Source organism: Oncorhynchus gorbuscha, linkage group LG13, assembly GCF_021184085.1.
Source record: "Oncorhynchus gorbuscha isolate QuinsamMale2020 ecotype Even-year linkage group LG13, OgorEven_v1.0, whole genome shotgun sequence".
NCBI lineage: Eukaryota > Metazoa > Chordata > Actinopteri > Salmoniformes > Salmonidae > Oncorhynchus > Oncorhynchus gorbuscha.
The window spans coordinates 66,109,581-66,129,205 of record NC_060185.1 but is presented as its reverse complement, the minus strand read 5'-3'; the positions used below and the strand labels follow the sequence as shown (position 1 = coordinate 66,129,205).

The window sequence follows — 19,625 nt, the reverse complement described above, 5'->3', positions numbered from 1 at the left end:
TTGTTTTTGTTTTTGAATAAATTTCTTAACATTTCTAAAAACCAGTTTTCACTTTGTCATTATGGTGTATTGTGTGTAGATTGACGAAGATTGTTGTTATTATATCCATTTTAAAATAAAGCTGTAATGTAACAAAATGTGGAAAAGGGGAAGGGGTCTGAATACTTTACAAATGCACTGTATGTAATAATGTAAATTTGTATATATAAAAAGTGCCCCATCTTTATTGTTGACACTGGTATAGGATAGACCAGACTGTAAAAAAAAGAAAGTAGCTAATGTAGTTCCCCAATAGGCCTATGATGGCAACAAATCCCAGTGCAACACCTCATATGCCACGTTCAAGACAACTGTCATCTCGGAAAAATACGAAGTCAAATCATGACATCAACGATCTTCAGGTCGGAAAGTTGGAGCTCTAGAAAGAGGCTCGAGTTCCAGAATTCCTAGTTGGATGACTATTCAAAAAGTTTTTTTCCCCATGTCGGAGCTCGTTTTTGTCAGAGTTCCCAGTTATCTTGATCACTCGGACTTCGGAGATTTCTGAGTTCCCAGTTCCGAGTTCCAAGTTGTTTGGAACCCGGCAATGGTCGCTGCATCTTCAACGGGCGGAGTTTATAAACGTGGGAGTGTTGTGGGGATTGAGATTAGTTTCACGGCAGCAGCATTAGCTGGATCATATCCACATTAAGACATCCGGTTTTCGGATTTTGCCTTCAAATTACAAGTCTGTGGTAAAACACTGATACGAAATCAATATTTTTTGCATCTTTGCAAGTGCATAATGTTTAAATTATGTAAATCTAAGAATATTATAAATAAATATTATAAATAAATATAAAGAATATTATTAAACGGAGCACATTGAGAAATGATTGGAGCTTAAATGATTGTCAAGCAACACTCCGTATTATTCAGAGATCCATGAATTGACACCATACATACATTCTACAGACCCTACTGAGTATTCTCTACAACCATTTTACCGAGGCACCTAGAATATGTTTTGCTCTATAAACCACTATGTATTCCCATACACAATGATTTACATTGTGGCCAATGGAATGGGCGGAGTAAAACCCCAGCAACACTCTATATTATTCAGAGCCACATGAAATGACATATATATTATATATATATATATTCTACAGACCCTGCTGACTATTCCCTACAATACTTTTACTGCAGCACCTAGAATAGCCAATAGGTATTTAATATACAGTGATTTGCATTGAGGTAATTTATTTGAAATTGGAACATGTTTTAATACCCAAATTTAATGCAAATGTCACTTACATATGAACAAATATTATTCATTGTTCATGTTTAGATTTATTTTTAGATTATCATGAATGAATACAGGTTGTTGACACTTTTCTTCTATTACGTAGGGAACTTTTATTTAAAACGTTTCCGAAATTACATGACCCGGAAGTTCTTTTTTTAGTGTTGCTGACGAGTCGTTCATATTATATCGTCAATGGACGAGACGCTGATGACGCTAATTGGGGGGGGGGGGGGTAGAAAATATATATTTGACAGGGGTTTGACTGACGGGAAATAAGGGGGCAGTAGTAGGCGAGAAAGACCTGCGTATGAATCGAAATTGAAGTTACTTTTTGTATGTCGGTCACATTTTTTTTGTGACTGGTGCCGCGAGTTGAATCGTATGTGATGATTAATTCGGAAAGACACAGCAACAGGGCATAGAACTACAGGATGTCGCGGACAGTTTCAGTTTTTTTTGGATGGGGAAGCACGACTCGAACAGTAAAACGCAACGCGGAAAATATTTAAAAGGGAGAATGCGAATGGTTAGAAGAGATAGAATTCAAACAAAATGGAAACAATGTAGCATCGCTGCGGCATTCCATATAGCTATAAGCACTACTAGAGTAGAAAATAGAGAGCTAGTTAACAAATATAAATGTAACGTTACTTATTATTTATCAGAAAAGCTCAAACAGAGTCTGTAGTAAACTGGTTGAAACAAAAAATAGTTCGTTGGTGTCCCCAGCTACCAAAGAAGAGAGAACTCAAATATGCTACGGAGAAGACTGAACCGTTTGGTATGTATGCAACACACATGGCTAGACTGTCACCCGGCACTCAAATTTAAGCATCATTTTGATATCTATAGCCAGGGGTGTATTCATTTGGAACGAAACGGGGAGGGTCCTACCTGAATTTGTCCGGTAAAAACGTTTTTCGTTAGGAGTAAACGGTTACCGTTGCAAAACGTTTTGGACTAATGATTACACCCCTTCCAACGTTGGCGGATTATCGCTAGTTGAGTATATAGATAAGTCTCATTTTGCTCATCTGTCAAGCAATTATCACGATAGCTAATGTGCTATGAGGGATGCCACTTGCTACCAATGAAACCATGCTTGCTGGCAGTATTACCAACGTGCTAACTATCATTTGTGCCACTAGACCGTTAAAGGTACAGTAGTTTATTGGCTACACTATTACTATCATGGCATTTACACAATCATCATATTTTACATATATAATTGTAACAAAATTAACCTGTTTTTAGCTGAACAACACAAACATTATTTGTAGCCTACAGCACTTGTCGTTATGAGTTACTGTTGTCAATTGAAGTAAAACCTTGCCTGATTTGAGCAATTTGCCTTTAGTGGAAATTGACAGCTTAAGTTTCCATAGCCTTGTATTGAAGCTGGATCTGCAAAGTTTCCCTCTTTACATGGACCTTTCTCACCCAGAGTGAACAGTAGTTCAAGCTATCAACATTCTGGTAAATCAGTCTTCTCAGATGGTCAGTTAAAAACAACTGATCTTGGAGAACAGGTTGTCATTGCCTTTTCACTTGAATGTGATATTAAATGTTAATTTATGGTAATTCAATTACTGTTACTCTGTTTATTTTAGTCCTGTATTTAAAGTAGCCAATTCGTCATTGGTTTCTGTTTAACTAAAAGCTGTGCATCTGTTTTGGGTGAATTTCAGTTGTCAGTGAATTTCAACCATACGTTTCATTCTGCACATTACGGGTTTTATAGTCCTTCAATTATCGGTTGTTGATGGTCCTCATCAAAGATGAAGCATGGATCAAGTCCTTATCTACAGGCACAGTCACAAGTTTCAGTCAATGAACACATTTTTACTGCCTTTTTATAGTCCTACCCTCAAATAACCTGTTGTCACATTTAGGTTTTATCCACCAGAGTCAATGTGAGCAGTATAGATACTGGTGGTGAAGGAAGAAAAGCAATATTATAATTATGCAGCCTGACCCTCGTTAAGTGTTGCCAGTTCAGCTTATTTTTTTCTGCCTCGAGAGCTGTGTGCTCCTCTAATTTCATTTTTGTGTGAGCTGTAAATAATGTTTCGTGTGGAGCTGCCAGCCACGCTGTCATTGATGCGCATTGTTCCCGTTATTTCAAGCTCTGGTTTTCTGCCTCCTAATTCATGCCGCACTCCCATTCGCTCAGGGGGAGGGAGGGAGGGAGGGAGAGATTCTCTCAATCCAAGGGAGTTCTGAAGAGGAATCATGGGCACAACTTGTCTCCCCCCTAAGATGCGCTGTGCCGCTAAAGCCCAGAGTGTCTTCACAAAGTCATGAAAGATGGCTGTGGAAACAGAACGAGTGGTGCTGGGCTTTACGTCAGGGGGAAGCTCCAGAGGTTGTAATGCTCTGACAGGAATTCAGATTCACGGAGCTGCTTTTCATGTTCTCTCAAGCCCCTTGAAGGCAGTAGCCAGATCTGTGAAGAGGAGGAGACTGGTGGAAATGCGATAGTATTCCATTAGGAAACCCCCTCCTTGACTCTGAGGGAAGAGCAGACGCATCAAGCAGTGGCAACCCGTCATTCAGGGCAGGTGGTGCAGAGCTTGTTTTGCATATTATTTTGGCATTAATATGTTGCAAGCAAAAAATAATAATAAATCCCCATTAAAAAAAATCAGACTTCGTAAATAAAGCCGCAAACAAACATGGTCTCTTTTTTTTCTTTCTTGAGTAAGGCAGCTCAAATGCAGGTTTTTAAGCCTAGTTCAGTGCTTTCTGTGGTAGTGGGTCAGCCAGAGGAAAATATGGAGCTTAGGGGTTGGTAATGTACTCTAGTTGTGGTGTGATTGGCTCAGTGTTGTCACTGATGGGGGCACTACGTCACTGCAAAATCTAAGGGGAGTCCTCAAAAATTCAAGCCCCTCGTGTGCTGCCATAGTTACATTAGAAGTGCCCATCCAAGAAGGCTCAAGGTCATTGGCCACAGATAAAATGACGTCAAATCACGTTATATCTACCGTAGCTTTGATTGGACTGATCATATCGACATCATAATTACAAAATCTTAGCTAGACAAGCAGTCATCATGAGTCACGTTGACAATCTACTAGCAAATCCTTTTCAATCAAGTTTTATCTATAATTTTTCTTCATATGACGTGTCTGTACTCACAAGAAATTCAGCAAATTCAGCATTGAGTGGTTTGGAAGGAGTCAGTGGCTAACTGCCGGAATTGCATGCCATGGGCCAGAAAAGATTGAATACATTGGCCATGCTGTCTATCCAGCATCACTTCAGCTGGGAACTCTTGGGGGGGGGGGGGGAATATGTTTTGAACCGTTGTCCAAGGTGGAATTCCAAGATGGGAACTTGGGCCTTTTTCTAGAGCTCTGACCTGAAGATCACTGACATTGTGATTCGACCTTGTTTTTCCGAGTTCCCAGTTGACTTGAAAGCACCATAAATCTAGAGAATGCCAGACTTTGACAAAGTTTGACAAAAATGTGCCCACAAGGACTGCCGCGCCACCTTCCTGTTTATGTGAGCACAGCACAAGGTAAATCCCACTGTCTGCTGCATAAATTATGTAATATGCCAGGGAGATATGTATTCTGTAGCTAAGAGAGTAATGCTAAGTGTAGGTTGTGTAATACGCTGTTAGTAGCCCATGTGCCTCACACTAATCATTTGGTCCCTTTCCCTCATAACTTAGCCTACTGTTCTGACTTGGTGGTGCTCATGTAGCCTATAGCCTGTTTTTAGAGAAATGTAGTAATCTAATATTGTCAGAGGTCGACCGTTTAATCAGCCTTTTTGGATGCCGATTACATTGCAATCCATGAGGAGACTGCGTGGCAGGCTGACCACCTGTTGCACGAGTGCAGCATCAAAAGGACCTTGTGGCTGCAAAGAGCCAAGGTAAGTTGCTTGATAGCATTAAACTTATCTTTAAAAAAAATCAATCTTCACATAATCATAGTTAACTACACATGGTTGATATTACTTGTCCTGCGTTGCATATAAATTAACAGGCACCGCATTGATTATCATTGAATCACAGCCTACTTTAACCTCGCCAAACGGCAGATGATTTAACAAAAGGGCATTTACAGTGAAAGCAATCCAAGCGTTTAAGTTTATCGTTCGCTCGACAAAACACTATGTACACCTAGCATCAAGTAGCTTGGTCACAAATCAGAAAAGCAATCAAATTAATCGTTTACCTTTGATCTTCTGATGTTTTCACTCACGAGACTCCCAGTTACACAAATGTAAGTTTTGTTCCATAAAGATTATTTTTATATCCAAAATACCTCCGTTTGTTTGGCACGTTATGTTCAGAAATCCACAGGAAAGAGCAGTCACGACAACTCAGACAAATTCCAAATAGTATCCGTAATGTCCACAGAAACATGTCAAACGTTTTTTTATAATCAATCCTCAGGTTGTTTTTAAAATATATAATCGATAATATATCAACCGCTACAGTCTTTTTCAGTCAGAGGGAAAGGCAATGGCTGCCCAAACTCTGTTACGCATACAAAACGCCTCTGGCACCCGGCCATACAATGACGCAATGTTATCTTTCTCGCTCATTTTTTCAAAATAAAAGCCTGAAACTATGTCTAAAGACTGTTGACATCTTGAGTAAGCAATAGGAAAAGGAATCTGGTTGATATCCCTTTAAATGGAGCAAAGGCAGGCTATGGAACATGGAGTTTTCAAAATAGAAGCCACTTCCTGGTTTGATTTTCAGTTCTGTTATACTCACAGACAATATTTTGACAGTTTTGGAAACTTAAGAGTTTTCTATCCAATACTAGTAATAATATGCATATATTAGCAACTGAGACTGAGGATCAGGCTGTTTAGTTTGGGCAACTTATTCATCCAAGCTACTCAATACTGCCCCCCAGACATAAGAAGTTAAATAATGCAAAAACAAATGCAAAAAGTGTTGGAGAAGAAAGTAAAAATGCAATATGTGCCATGTAAGAAAGCTAATGTTTAAGTTCCTTGCTCAGAACATGAGAACATATGAAAGCTGGTGGTTCCTTTTAACATGAGTCTTCAATATCCTTCTGTAGCTCAGTTGGTAGAGCATGGCGCTTGTAATGCCAGGGTAGTGGGTTCGATCCCCGGGACCACCCATACGTAGAATGTATGCACACATAACTGTAAGTCGCTTTGGATAAAAGCGTCTGCTAAATGGCAATTATTATTAATATTCCCAGGTAGGAAGTTTTAGGTTGTAGTTACAGGAATTATAGGACTATCTCTCTACCATTTGTATTTCATATACCTTCGACTATTGAATGTTGTTATAGGCACTTTAGTATTGCCAGTGTAACAGTATAGCTTCCATCCCTCTCCTCGCCGCTACCTGGGCTCGAACCAGGAACACATCGACAACCGCTACCCTCAGCAGCGTTACCCATGCAGAGCCAAGTCTCAGAGTGAGTGACATTTGAAACGCTATTAGCGCGCACCCTGCTAACTAGCTAGCCATTTCACATCGGTTACACCAGCCTAATTTCAGGAGTTGATAAGCTTGAAGTCATAAACAGCAGAGCTGCTGGCAAAACGCACGAAAGTGCTGTTTGAATGAATGCTTATGAGCCTGCTGGTGCCTACCATTGCTCAGTCAGACTGCTCTATCAAATCATAGACTTAATTATAACATAATAACACACAGAAATACGAGCCTTAGGTCATTAATATGGTCGAATCCGGAAACTATCATTTAGAAAACAAAACTCTTATTCTTTCAGTGAAATACGGAACCGTTCTGTATTTTATCGAATGGGTGGCATCCATAAGTCTACATATTGCTGTTACATTGCACAACCTTCAATGTTATGTCATGCGTAAAATTCTGGCAAGTTAGTTTGCAACGAGCCAGGCTGCCCAAACTGTTGCATATACCGTGACTCTGCGTGCAATGAACGCAAGAGAAGTGACACAATTTCACCTGGTCAATATTGCCTGCTAACCTTTCTTTTAGCTAAATATGCAGGTTTAAAGATATATACTTCTGTGTATTGATTTTAAGAAAGGCATTGATGTATGACAGTCCTTTTTCGCGAAAGCGCACCGCATTGATTATATGCAACGCAGGACACGCTAGATAAACTAGTAATATCAAGAACCATGTGTAGTTATAATTAGTTATTATGATTGATTTAAGTTTAATGCTAGCTAGCAACATACCTTGGCTTTTTACTGCATTCACGTAACGGGCAGGCTTGTCGTGAGGCAGGTGGTTAGAGCGTGAGACTAGTTAACCGTAAGGTTGCACGATTGAATCCCTGAGCTGACAAGGTACAAATCTGTCGTTCTGCCCCTGAACAAGGCAGATAACCCACCATTCCTAGGCCGTCATTGAAAATAAGAATGTGTTCTTAACTGACTTGCCTCTTTAAATAAAGTTGTAAAAAAATCGGCATCCAAAAATACCGCTTTCCGATTGTTATGAAAACTTTAAATCGGACCTAATTAATCGGCCATTCTGATTAATCGGTCGACCTCTAGAGCTGTCTGAGTGGTGGAAGGCAGCAGCAGGCTCGTAAGCATTCATTCAAACAGCAGCTCTTACAATGCTTGAAGCACAGCGCTGTTGATGACTTCAAGCCTATCAACTCCAGAGATTATGCTGGCAATACTAAAGTGCCTATAAGAACATCCAATAGTCAAAGGTATATGAAATACAAATGGTATAGAGATACCCTAAAACTTCGTAACTGGGAATATTGAATACTCATGTTAAAAGGAACCACCAGCTTTCATATGTTCTGAGAAAGGAACTTAAACATGGCACATATTGTACTTTTCCTTTCTTTTCCAACATGTTTTCCATTATTTAAACAAATGAATATGTATATATATCTATATATACTGCTCAAAAAAATAAAAGGGAACACTTAAAAACAACACCATAACTCTAAGTCAATCACACTTCTGTGAAATAAAACTGTCCACTTAGGAAGCAACACTGATTGACAATAAATCACATGCTGTTGTGTAAATGGAATAGACAACAGGTGGAAATTATAGGAAATTAGCAAGACACCCCCCAATAAAGGAGTGGTTCTGCAGGTGGGGACCACAGACCACTTCTCAGTTCCTATGCTTCCTGGCTGACGTTTTTGGTCACTTTTGAATGCTGGCGGTGCTTTCACTCTAGTGGTAGCATGAGATGGAGTCTACAACCCACACAAGTGGCTCAGGTAGTGCAGCTCATCCAGGATGGCACATCAATGCGAGATGTGGCAAGAATGTTTGCTGTGTCTGTCAGCGTAGTGTCCAGAGCATGGAGGCGCTACCAGGAGACAGGCCAGTACATCAGGAGACGTGGAGGAGGCCGTAGGAAGGCAACAACCCAGCAGCAGGACCGCTACTTCCTCCTTTGTGCAAGGAGGAGCAGGAGGAGCACTTCCAGAGCCCTGTAAAATGACCTCCAGCAGGCCACAAATGTGCATGTGTCTGCTCAAACAGTCAGAAATAGACTCCATGAGGGTGGTATGAGGGCCCGACGTCCACAGGTGGGGGTTGTGCTTACAGCCCAACACCGTGCAGGATGTTTGCATTTGCCAGAGAACACCAAGATTGGCAAATTCGCCACTGGCGCCCTGTGCTCTTCACAGATGAAAGCAGGTTTACACTGAACACGTGACAGACGTGACAGTCTGGAGACGCTGTGGAGATCATTCTGCTGCCTGCAACATCCTCCAGCATGACTGGTTTGGCGGTGGGTCAGTCATGGTGTGGGGTGGCATTTCTTTGGGGGGGGGGGGCGCACAGCCCTCCATGTGTTCGCCAGAGGTAGCCTGACTCCCATTAGGTACCAAGATGAGATCCTCAGACCCCTTGTGAGACCATATGCTGGTGCGGTTGGCCCTGGGTTCCTCCTAATGCTAGACCTCATGTGGCTGGAGTGTGTGTCAGCAGTTCCTGCAAGGGGAAGGCATTGATGCTATGGACTGGCCCGTCCGTTCCCCAGACCTGAATCCAATTGAGCACATCTGGGACATCGTGTCTCGCTCCATCCACCAACGCCACGTTGCACCACAGGCTGTCCAGGAGTTGGCGGATGCTTTAGTCCAGGTCTGGGAGGAGATCCCTCAGGAGACCATCCTCCACCTCAGCAGCATGCCCAGGCGTTGTAGGGAGGTCACAGGCACGTGGAGGCCACACACACACTACTGAGCCTCATTTTGACTTGTTTTAAGGACATTGCATCAAAGTTGGATCAGCCTGTAGTGTGGTTTTTCACTTTAATTTTGAGTGTGTCTCCAAATCCAGACCTCCATTGGTTGATACATTTGATTTCCATTGATAATTTGCGATTTTGTTGTCAGCACATTCAACTATGTAAAGAAAAAAGTATTTAATAACAATATTTCATTCATTCAAGATCTAGGATGTATTATTTTAGTGTTCCCTTTATTTTTTTGAGCTGTGTGTATGTATGTGTATATATATATATGAATATAAATTGCAGATTTCTGTATCTGCTTTTTTTATGGTCCTCCATTAATGGGTATTGTTATCGCTGTTGAAAAATCATAATCGGTCAACCTCTAATTGTAAGAGCTTTCATTGTCTGCTTATGACTCCTTTATTTATCCTACTGTTCTGACTTGGTGCACAGGGGGAATACTGTAAGAACGGCCCATGTTCTGAATTTTGTCGCTGTACCTTTAATAAATGCTGAACAAATAGTTATATTGACTACGTCCATCCTAGCTCGCTCATTAATGTCTTAATATAAATTACGCATGGCCTTTTATCCGCTCGTCATCCCCTTATGCCATAGTTTGTACATTCATTTTTCAGTAGAAACCACATTTGTTTAAGCAAGTCAGCCATATCAGCTATGTTTGTAAAAAAACAAGGCAGTAAATAAGGCTGAATGAACTGTTTTGCTGATAGACAAGGCTCTACTGATAGCCAGATGTAGCAGTGGTGAGGGTAAACTCCATGGTGCAAAAAAAAATAAACTGCTGTTGGAACAGCTTTATGTAGGCCTCTAACAGTTTGTGGTCACCTTTTTAATAGTGCAATTTATGTATTGTTTAGTGTTGTGTAGTGGCTTTGCTGGCATGCATCTAAAATATATATATTTTTAGTTTACCCTAAAAATTTACATGCTACAATCGCCACTGACGTCAAGGTACAGAACGTGTCTCCTTGAGCGTATGACTGCTACATGGGCCCATGGTGTTTATACTTGCGTACTATTGTTTGTACAGATGACCGTGGTACATTCAGGCGTTTGGAAATTTCTCCCAAGGATGCACCAGACTTTCTGAGGTCTTGGCTGATTTTCTTTTGATTTTCCCATGATGTCAAGCCAAGAGGCACTGAGTTTGAAGGTAGGCTTTGAAATACATCCACAGGTACACCTCCAATTTGACTCAAATGATGTCAATTAGGCTATCAGACATTTCTAAAGCCATGGCAACATTTTCTGGAACTTTATAAGCTGTTTAAAGGCACAGTCAACTTAGTGTATGTAAACTTCTGACCCACTGGAGTTGTGATACAGTGAAATAATGTGTCTGTAAACAATTGTTGGAAAACTTACTTGTGTCATGCACAAAGTAGATGTCCTAACCGACTTGCCAAAGCTATAGTTGGTTAACAAGAAATTTGTGGAGTGGTTGAAAAATGAGTTTTAATGATTCTAACCTAAGTGTATGTAGACTTTAACTGTAGCTTACATAAGGACATCTGTCTTGGTGTTTATTTGTACAAGGACTTCAAAGGACAGCACAGCAGAAGGGCGTTCAGGATATTGTGCAGGCTTTTGTCACAATGGTGCGTTCAAAAGGTTTTTTTCCTTCGTGCCCTCGTCTGTTTTCTGTTTCTACAACACATATTTCTAGCAATTATGTAATGAGTTCTTGTTGTTCTGGAGATTTCTATGCCTTCATTCTGGACTTAAATCATTTATTTATTTTTATTTATTTATGTCCTTCATTTCTTCCAGATGTAAAAACGTTAATACTTTCTACCCTAGATACAGTAACTCCCCACAAATAGTTCAAAATAGTACATGAACGTAAGCATGTGCTCATGCTTCCTTAGAAAATGTCAGGTGACGCCGACCTCTGAGATCTAGTAGTGGAGATGGTGGGGCTCACTGAGTGTTTGTGTTAACCAGCAGTGGCTTTGACTGAAAAAGACCATGTCTGAAGTGCGAGGGCCGGAGCATTTTGGCAGTTTTGTTCCCTCTGCCGCGCATCTCACTCTCTGTTGTGGTGTGAGGTCCATCTACCTGGCTGGGCTGCTGCAGTCTCATGTTTTTTTCAGCAGGCTTGGCTGCCCATCCTGCTGAAGGTGGACACACTGACTGTTCTTGGGCCTAGCCCATCTCGGCCCTGCTGCCTCCACGCTGCCTGGACCCAAGCGCTAATAAGAAGGCCCTTGCCTGGCAGGGGATGTTGTCTTGTATCAGGGCTTTCCAGGCGTGGATGTCAAACAGAATGCGGGAGCCTCTAGGCTCTATGAACCTGCTTCCTGGGTCAACTCAGGGAGAAGAGCCTCTCTCTGCAGCAGTCTACAGCGACCACACACAAGGATTGTCCCGTGATCAAAGTCCCCTCCTACACAAACATTGTTCACTGCTGTGACCGGACAGCCAGTCTGTGTTAGACCTTCTCAGTTATGATTCTTCTGAGAGCAATGGTGTTTGGTCCCAGGCAGAGTGTTCATTGGTTGTCTTGATGTAACCATAGAGGCCCTGGGGCTACCGGGATACATTTTACACAGCCAGTTAGAAGCTGCACATGTTCCTCACTGATGCATAGTTTCGACTGAGGAGGAGCCTGACTGGATGATTCCAGATGCTCACTTTCTTGCGCAGCCAGCCAACTCGATGTTTACTGTTCACTACACTATTTAGCAGTCTCTATTCCAAGTCTTTCATTGGACTATGTGTTGTGGCATTTAGACATTACTTATGGTCCACACAGACACACTATAGGCCATATAGCATAAGCTTTTATCCAGACTTGCAGTCATACGGTTTTGGTATGGATGGTTCAGGAATCGAATCTACTATCCTCTAGACCACATCACTTGTTGGGATAGAGGGGGATAGTTTGTCAAGTGATGAGTGAGAACTGGCTGTCGAGACTGGGCCAGTTTTGGGGGTTAATGGAAGGAGTGCTCTAGGAGGGGAAGAGTGCACAGAGAGGCCAAAGGCCTGGGCAGCTGTGGTGTGTGTGATTTAAAAAAACAAAAAAAACAATAAACCCAATTCTGGCCTGTTCATCAGGAGAGCTTATTGATTAGAGCTGCGCTTTGTTTTGCCTCCGTCAGTCTTGGGCTCCATACTGGCTGATGGACAGAAGTGCTTACGCCAGATGTATTGTTCTGTTCTCCCTGCTCCGCTCTCCACCCTATAATGAAAACCCAGCCACTGGAGCTCATCTGCACCACACAGCAGAATAAAAAAGTATATTTAGGCTGATGGAGCACAGAGAGCCTGGCCCTGCGTGACTGAACCTGAGGAGATGAAGAGGAATACAGTGGGTTTTCCCTGTTGTAACCCCTGCACTCCCTGTCTCACTGCACCTAATGGACAGGCTTTCAGGGGGCTGAGGGCGACAGGGGGAGAGGTGCTCGGGGGTCGATAAGGGAGCTACGGGTGCACCGTTGCTTTTTGTGGCGATTTTCCATCTGCAGTCTAAAAGCACGTTTCAATTCTCAGTTTGTACCTTTAAATAATTCACTCCACTTCATTTATTTTAAATGATCCTCAACGCTCCTCTCCTGGCCTGCGTATCGCCGTCGGGGTAGCGACACTTAAAATGCATTCTCGTCATCCATATATTTATGAAGGCTCATCCAGAGAATCCCTCTGTCATGCTGCTGCGCCATCGCATTGTATATGGTTAATCGTAACAACATCCACCTCGGATACAACGGCGTGCATCATTCTTATAGAATTTTGAAGATATTAAAATGCATAGGCGGCACGTCCATAAGTCTAGGGGAAGCTTTCCCTAAAGTCAATTCTATTAAATTGCCAAAAATGATACAGGCTAATTGGCTTACTCATGTCTATACATAAAATCATTATAAATAGGCTACTACACCAGAAAGAATAATTTGCCTACAGAGGATTATTCACCTCAACATTTTATTTTATTTTTAGGATTTGAGTTCCGACTCAGTGAAAAGCAGAAACACCCAGCCAGAAATAGCGCAATATTTAAACACACAATCGTGGGAAAAGTTAGGAAAACAAATGGCTATTGCTGTAAAGAAAAGACAATGAAAAATGCTCAACTCAATTGAGCTAAAAGTAGACCATCTTATTGGCACCAGTGGGGAACGTCTCAGTTGAGTGTGCATATTCCCTGCCTTTATCATTGGGTCAGTACCCTTATTTATTTTTTATTTTTGGACTACAATTTTCTCCTCCAGGTTAGATGGACGTCATATTTTGTCTCCCCTTCTCGTAGGTCTACTATATGGATAAGGCGATAGTTTTTATTAATCTCTGTCAGCAGAGTAGGCTACTGTATAATATGTCAAAAAAATATTCTGCTAATGTCTAAGTGTAGTATAATTGCATGAAATGTGCTTATAAAATGCCAACGTTTTCCTGTACAAAGAAAGCCTACACGCTGCATTGAAGTGTTTTTTTTTGTTTTTGCGAAGAGTCATTGCGTTTATATTAGCATAAACTATAACCTTCCAATCTATGCCTACTATTCCAAATGTGATCTTTTACACAAGTCTGCAAATGCAAGGATGCATGGAATGATGAATTACAAAGTTGAATTTCTATGGTGAAAATTAGCTTCCCCCAAACGTAAAACCCACATTTAGCCTATGTTAGAATAACGGCCAACATTTATTTTCCTCAGCCAACAATACGAGTGACGAACAGCCAAATCCCTAGCCTATGTCAATCTAGTATTCCCCCATAGTAGATACGTTGACCTGTTCTATTGGTCAGTTTGTCATTCTTTGTGAGAAATAAATGGCCTATTCCAAACACTCTGGGACAGTTGGGATAGACCCCAAATTTTTACAACCAGTTGGCCTAGGCTACGTATTTCTTTTATTTTCAAGCTATGAGGCTCATGACAAAGATCAGAACATTTAGCGTAAAATGTTGCCCAACTATTTCTTGACATTATAAGAGCAGCAATATGCAACGGGCAGTAGGCTGCCTGTTGGGAGATGTGAATGTGCACCAACTAACATGGCTTACTAATATGACTAGGATTGTGCCTTTGGCTACTGGACAAAGAAAGAAAGTTGATTTGAAAACCAATAGAACATGAGATTTAAAAGGCTACTGGTTTCAATGGCATATGGAAGTCTCTATAAAATAATTGCCTGTACGTTGACTAGGCAGCTTTGAAACAAGGTAAGACATGCTTCCATAATATGTAGTAAAACGTCCAGGTTTCAACCAATTAACTATGTTTTCAAAATGCATCATGCCTCCAGCTCATTGCAAAGTGGTGTGATGTGCTGAAGCCTGCCTAGTTGCCTATACACTTGAATGGGAAGCGTGCTTCAATGACCAGCCAGTTGAGAACTAAAAATAGTAGCTCTTTTTAATTGTGGCCATTAGTTTTTCCTTTTCACGATTGCCTTTAGAATTGTGGCGCAATGATTAGTCTTATTAAAGCACATGTTTCACTCCAGCAGCAACGAATATCTGTTTGAACTGCGTCAACAGCTCTCGCTACATCCACTGGTATTTTTAATCAATCCATGAACAGGCTAAAATGCATGATTTTACAATGGGATTTTTTTCAGGTGGCGCCAATTTCTTATTTATTGGCTTTGAAAATGTATGGCCCAAAAATGGGAACCGTGGTGTCCAGGTAGTGTGTGGACATCTGCTCCTCCAACATCTCATTCCCCAAATCATGGGCATTAATTTGGAGTTGGTCCCCCCCCCCCATTGCTGATATAACAGCCTCTACTCTTCTGGGAAGGATTTCCAATAGATGTTGGAACATTGCTGCAGGGACTCTCTTCCATTCAGCCACGAGCATTAGTGATGTTGGGCGATTAGGCATGGCTCGCAGTCTGCATTCCATTTCATCCCAAAGGTGTTTGATGGGGCTGAAACGGTGATCTATGCAAGGCCAGTCAAGTTCTTCCACACTGATCTTGACAAACCATTTCTGTATGGATGTCGCTTTGTGTACGGGGACGTTGTCATGCTGAAACAGGAAAGGGCCTTCCCCAAACTGTTGGCACAAAGTTGGAAACAAAGAATCGTCTAGAATGTCATTGTATGCTGTAGTAAGATTTCTCTTCAATGGAACTAAGGGGCCTAGCACGAACCATGAAAAATAGGCTCAGACTATTATTCCTCCTCCACCAAACTTTACAGTTGACACTATGCATTCGGGCAAGTAGTGTTCTCGTGGCATCTGCCGAGGACAGACGATGCATTTCAGCACTCCGCGGTCTCGTTTGGTGAGCTTGTGTGGTCTACCACTTCACGGCTGAGCCCAGTTCTTTAACCGCACAATGATTTGCTTTCAGCGCAAACTCTCATGCTGACACAGCCAGCATCACTCAGCCACAGGGAGAACAATGAGTCTCTGGTCATGGAGTGGAAGGAGTGGCCCCACTCAAATAAAGCATGGCCTGTAGCACAGAGAAAGGAAGGACCCATATACAGTACCTGTCAGAAGTTTGGACAGAAACTCATTCCAAGGTTTTTCTTTTGACTATTTTCTACATTGTAGACTTTTAAAGTGAAGACATTAACTATGAAATAACACATGGAATCATGTAGTTACCAAAAAAGTATTGAACAATTCAAAATATATTTTATATATGAGATTCTTCGACGTACCCACCCTTTGCCTTGGCGACAGATTTGCCGGCTCTTGGCATTCTCTCAACCAGCTTCACCTGGAATGCATTTCAATTAACGTGTGCCTTGTTAATTTGTGGAAATTCTTTCCACCTCAATGGGTTTCAGCCAATCAGTTGTGTTGTGACAAGGTATGGGTGGTATATAAAAGATGGCCCTATTTGGTAAAAGACCAAGTCCATATTATGGCAAGAACTGCACAAATAAGTAAAGACAAACAACAATTAATTACTTTAAGTTAAGGTGTCAGTCGATGCGGAACATTTGACGAACTTCTGCAGTCGCAAAATCCATCAAGCTCTATGATGAAACTGGCTCTCATGAGGACCCCCACAGGAAAGAGCCAAGTTCATTGGCGTTACCAGCCTCAGAAATTGCAGCCAAAATAAATGCTTCATAGAGTTCAAGTAACACACATCTCAACATCAACTGTTCATAGGACGGCAGGGTAGCCTAGTGGTTAGAGCGTTGGACTAGTAACCGAAAGGTTGCAAGTTGAAATCCCCGAGCTGACTAGGTACAAATCTGTCGTTCTGCCCCTGAACAGGCAGTTAACCCACTGTTCCTAGGCCGTCATTGAAAATAACGATTTGTTTTTAACTGACTTGCCTAGTTAAATAAAAAAATAACAAAAATAAAAGGGGAGACTGTGTGAATCAGGCCTATATGGTCAGGTTGCTGCAAAGAAACCACTACTAAAGTATACCAATAATAAGAAGGGACTTGCTTTGGCCAACAAACATGAGCAATGGACATTAGACCGGTGGAAATCTGTTCTTTGGTCTGATTCCAACCTTGAGCCTTTTGGTTCCAACCTCTGTCTTTGTAAGACGCAGAGTAGGTGAACGGATGACCTCTTCACGGTGGGAACCACACATGCAGCATGGAGGAGGAGATGTGGGGGTGCTTTGCTGGTGACACTGTCTGTGATTTATTTAGAATTCAAGGCACACTTAACCAGCATGGCTACCACAGCATTCTGCAGCGATACTCCATTCCCGTCTGGGTTGCAAGACTATCATTTGCTTTTCAAAATGACAATGCTCCAACACACCTCCAGGCTGTGTAAGTGCTATTTGATGAAGGAGAGGGATGGAGTGCTGCGTCAGATGACCTTGGCTCCACAATCACCTGATTTCAATCCAATTGAGATGGTTTGGGATGAGTTTGTTTCTCTCCTTTTGGTTATAATGATTCCATAGTTGTTGTTTCATAGTTTTCATTATTCTACAATGAAAAAATAGAGAACCCTTGAATAAGTACAGTTGAAGTCGGAAGTTTACATACACCTTAGCCAAATACTTTGAAAAGTTTTCACAATTCCTGACATTTAATCATAGTAAAAATTCCCTTCGGTCAGTTAGGATATAACTAGTGATTTATTTAAGCTTTTATCACATTCCCAGTGGGTCAAGTTTACAGACACTGACTAATGTCTTGAAATGTTGCTTCAATATATCCACTATTTTCCTCCCTCATGGTGCCATCTATTTTGTGAAGTGCACCAGTCCCTCTTGCAGCAAAGCACCCCCACAACAAGATGCTGCCACCCCCGTGCTTCACAGTTGGTCATTATGGCCAAACAGTTCTATTTTTGTTTCATCAGACCAGAGGACATTTCTCCAAAAAGTACGGTCTTTGTCCCCATGTGCAGTTGCAAACCACAGTCTGGCTTTATGGTGGTTTTGGAGCAGTGGCTTCTTCCTTACTGAGCGGCCTTTCAGGTTATGTCGATATTGGACTTGTTTTACTGTGGAAATTGATACTTTTGTACCTGCTTCCTTCAGCATCTTCACAAGGTCCTTTGCTGTTGTTCTGGGATTGATTTGCACTTTTCGCACCAAAGTACGTTCATCTTTAGGAGACAGAACGTGTCTCCTTCCTGAGCGGTATGACGGCTGCGTGGTCCCATGGTGTTTATACTTGCTTACTATTGTTTACATGGTACCTTCAGGTGTTTGGAAATTGCTCCCAAGGATGAACCAGACGTATGGAGGTCTACAATATTTGAAATAATCTGTCTGTAAACAATTGTTGGAAAAAGGGCTTCACAGGCAAGGATATTGCTGCCAGTAAGATTGCACCTAAGTCGACCATTTATCGGCTCATCAAGAACTTCAAGGAGAGCTGTTCAATTGTTGTGAAGGTTTCAGGGCACCCAAGAAAGTCCAGCAAGCGCCAGGACCGTCTCCTAAAGTTGATTCAGCTGCGCGATCGGGGCACCACCAGTACAGAGCTTGCTCAGGAATGGCAGCAGGCAGGTGTGAGTGCATCTGCATGCAAAGTGAGGCGAAGACTTTTGGAGGATGACCTGGTGTCAAGAAGGGCAGCAAAGAAGCCACTTCTCCACAGGAAAAACATCAGGGACAGACTGATATTCTGCAAAAGGTACAGGGATTGGTCTGGGGTAAAGTCATTTTCTCTGATTTCCCCTTTCAGATTGTTTGGGGCATCTGGAAAAAAGCTCGTCCAGAGAAGACAAGGTGAGCTATACCATCAGTCCTGTGTAATGCCAACAGTAAAGCATCCTGAGACCATTCATGTATGGGGTTGCTTCTCAGCCAAGTGAGTGGCCTCCCTCACAATTGTGCTTAACAACACAGCCATGAGTAAAGAAAGAATGGTACCAACACATTCTCCAAGAGCAACTTCTCCCAACCATCCAGGAACAGTTTGGTGACGAACAATGCCTTTTCCAGCATGATGGAGCACCTTGCCATAAGGCAATTGTGATAACCAAGTGGCTTGGGTAACAAAACATTGATATTTTGGGTACGTGGTCAGGAAACTCCCCAGACCTGAATCCCATTGAGAACTTGTGGTCAATCCTCAAGAGGCGGGTGGACAAACAAAATCCCACAAATTCTGACCACCTCCAAGCATTGATTATGTAAGGGAACATTATGGAAGGATGGGCTGCCATCAGTCAGGATGTATCCCAGAAGTTAATTGACAGCATGCCAGGGTAGATTGCAGAAGTCTTGAATAAGAAGGGTCAACGCTGCAAATATTGACTCTTTGCATCAACTTCATTTAATTGTCAATAAAATACTTTTACACTTATGAAACACTTAGTAACATCTGACAAACATATCTGAAGACACTGAAGCAGCGAACTTTGGAAATTAAATGTCATTCTCAACTTTTGGCCACGACTCTTTGTAAACTTCCAACTTCAACAGTAGCTTACATAAGGACATCTGTCTTGCTGTTTATTTGTACAAGGACTTCAAAGGAGAGCACAGCAGAAGTGTGTTTAGGATAATGTGCAGGCTTTTGTCACAAGTTTATGTAAACTTCCGACTTCAACTGTAGGTGTGTCCAAACTTTTGACTGGTCCTGTAGATGTTTGCTGTTTTTTGGCTGCATGATAGAGCAAGCTGACCCCACTTTGTTCAAGTCCATAGATCTACATAAGGACATTTGTTTTGCTGTTGTACAAGCGTTTCAAAGGACAGCACAGCAGAAGTGAATTCAGGAAAAGATATATATTTTTTACAA

General features: G+C 41.8%; 1 protein-coding gene across 5 annotated transcripts in view; it reads left to right on the top strand.

Moving 5' to 3' along the window:
• Window positions 1-1,530: 1,530 nt before the first annotated feature.
• Window positions 1,531-19,625, top strand: part of LOC123993351 (phospholipid-transporting ATPase 11C-like) — a 68,709-nt gene continuing 50,614 nt past the window's right edge. For all 5 annotated transcript variants that reach the window (XM_046295422.1, XM_046295421.1, XM_046295418.1 and 2 more), the window contains exon 1: window positions 1,531-2,069. In XM_046295422.1, the coding sequence (XP_046151378.1) occupies window positions 2,043-2,069 (27 nt within the window). In that variant the 5' untranslated portion in view covers window positions 1,531-2,042. The remainder of the gene's footprint in view (window positions 2,070-19,625) is intronic.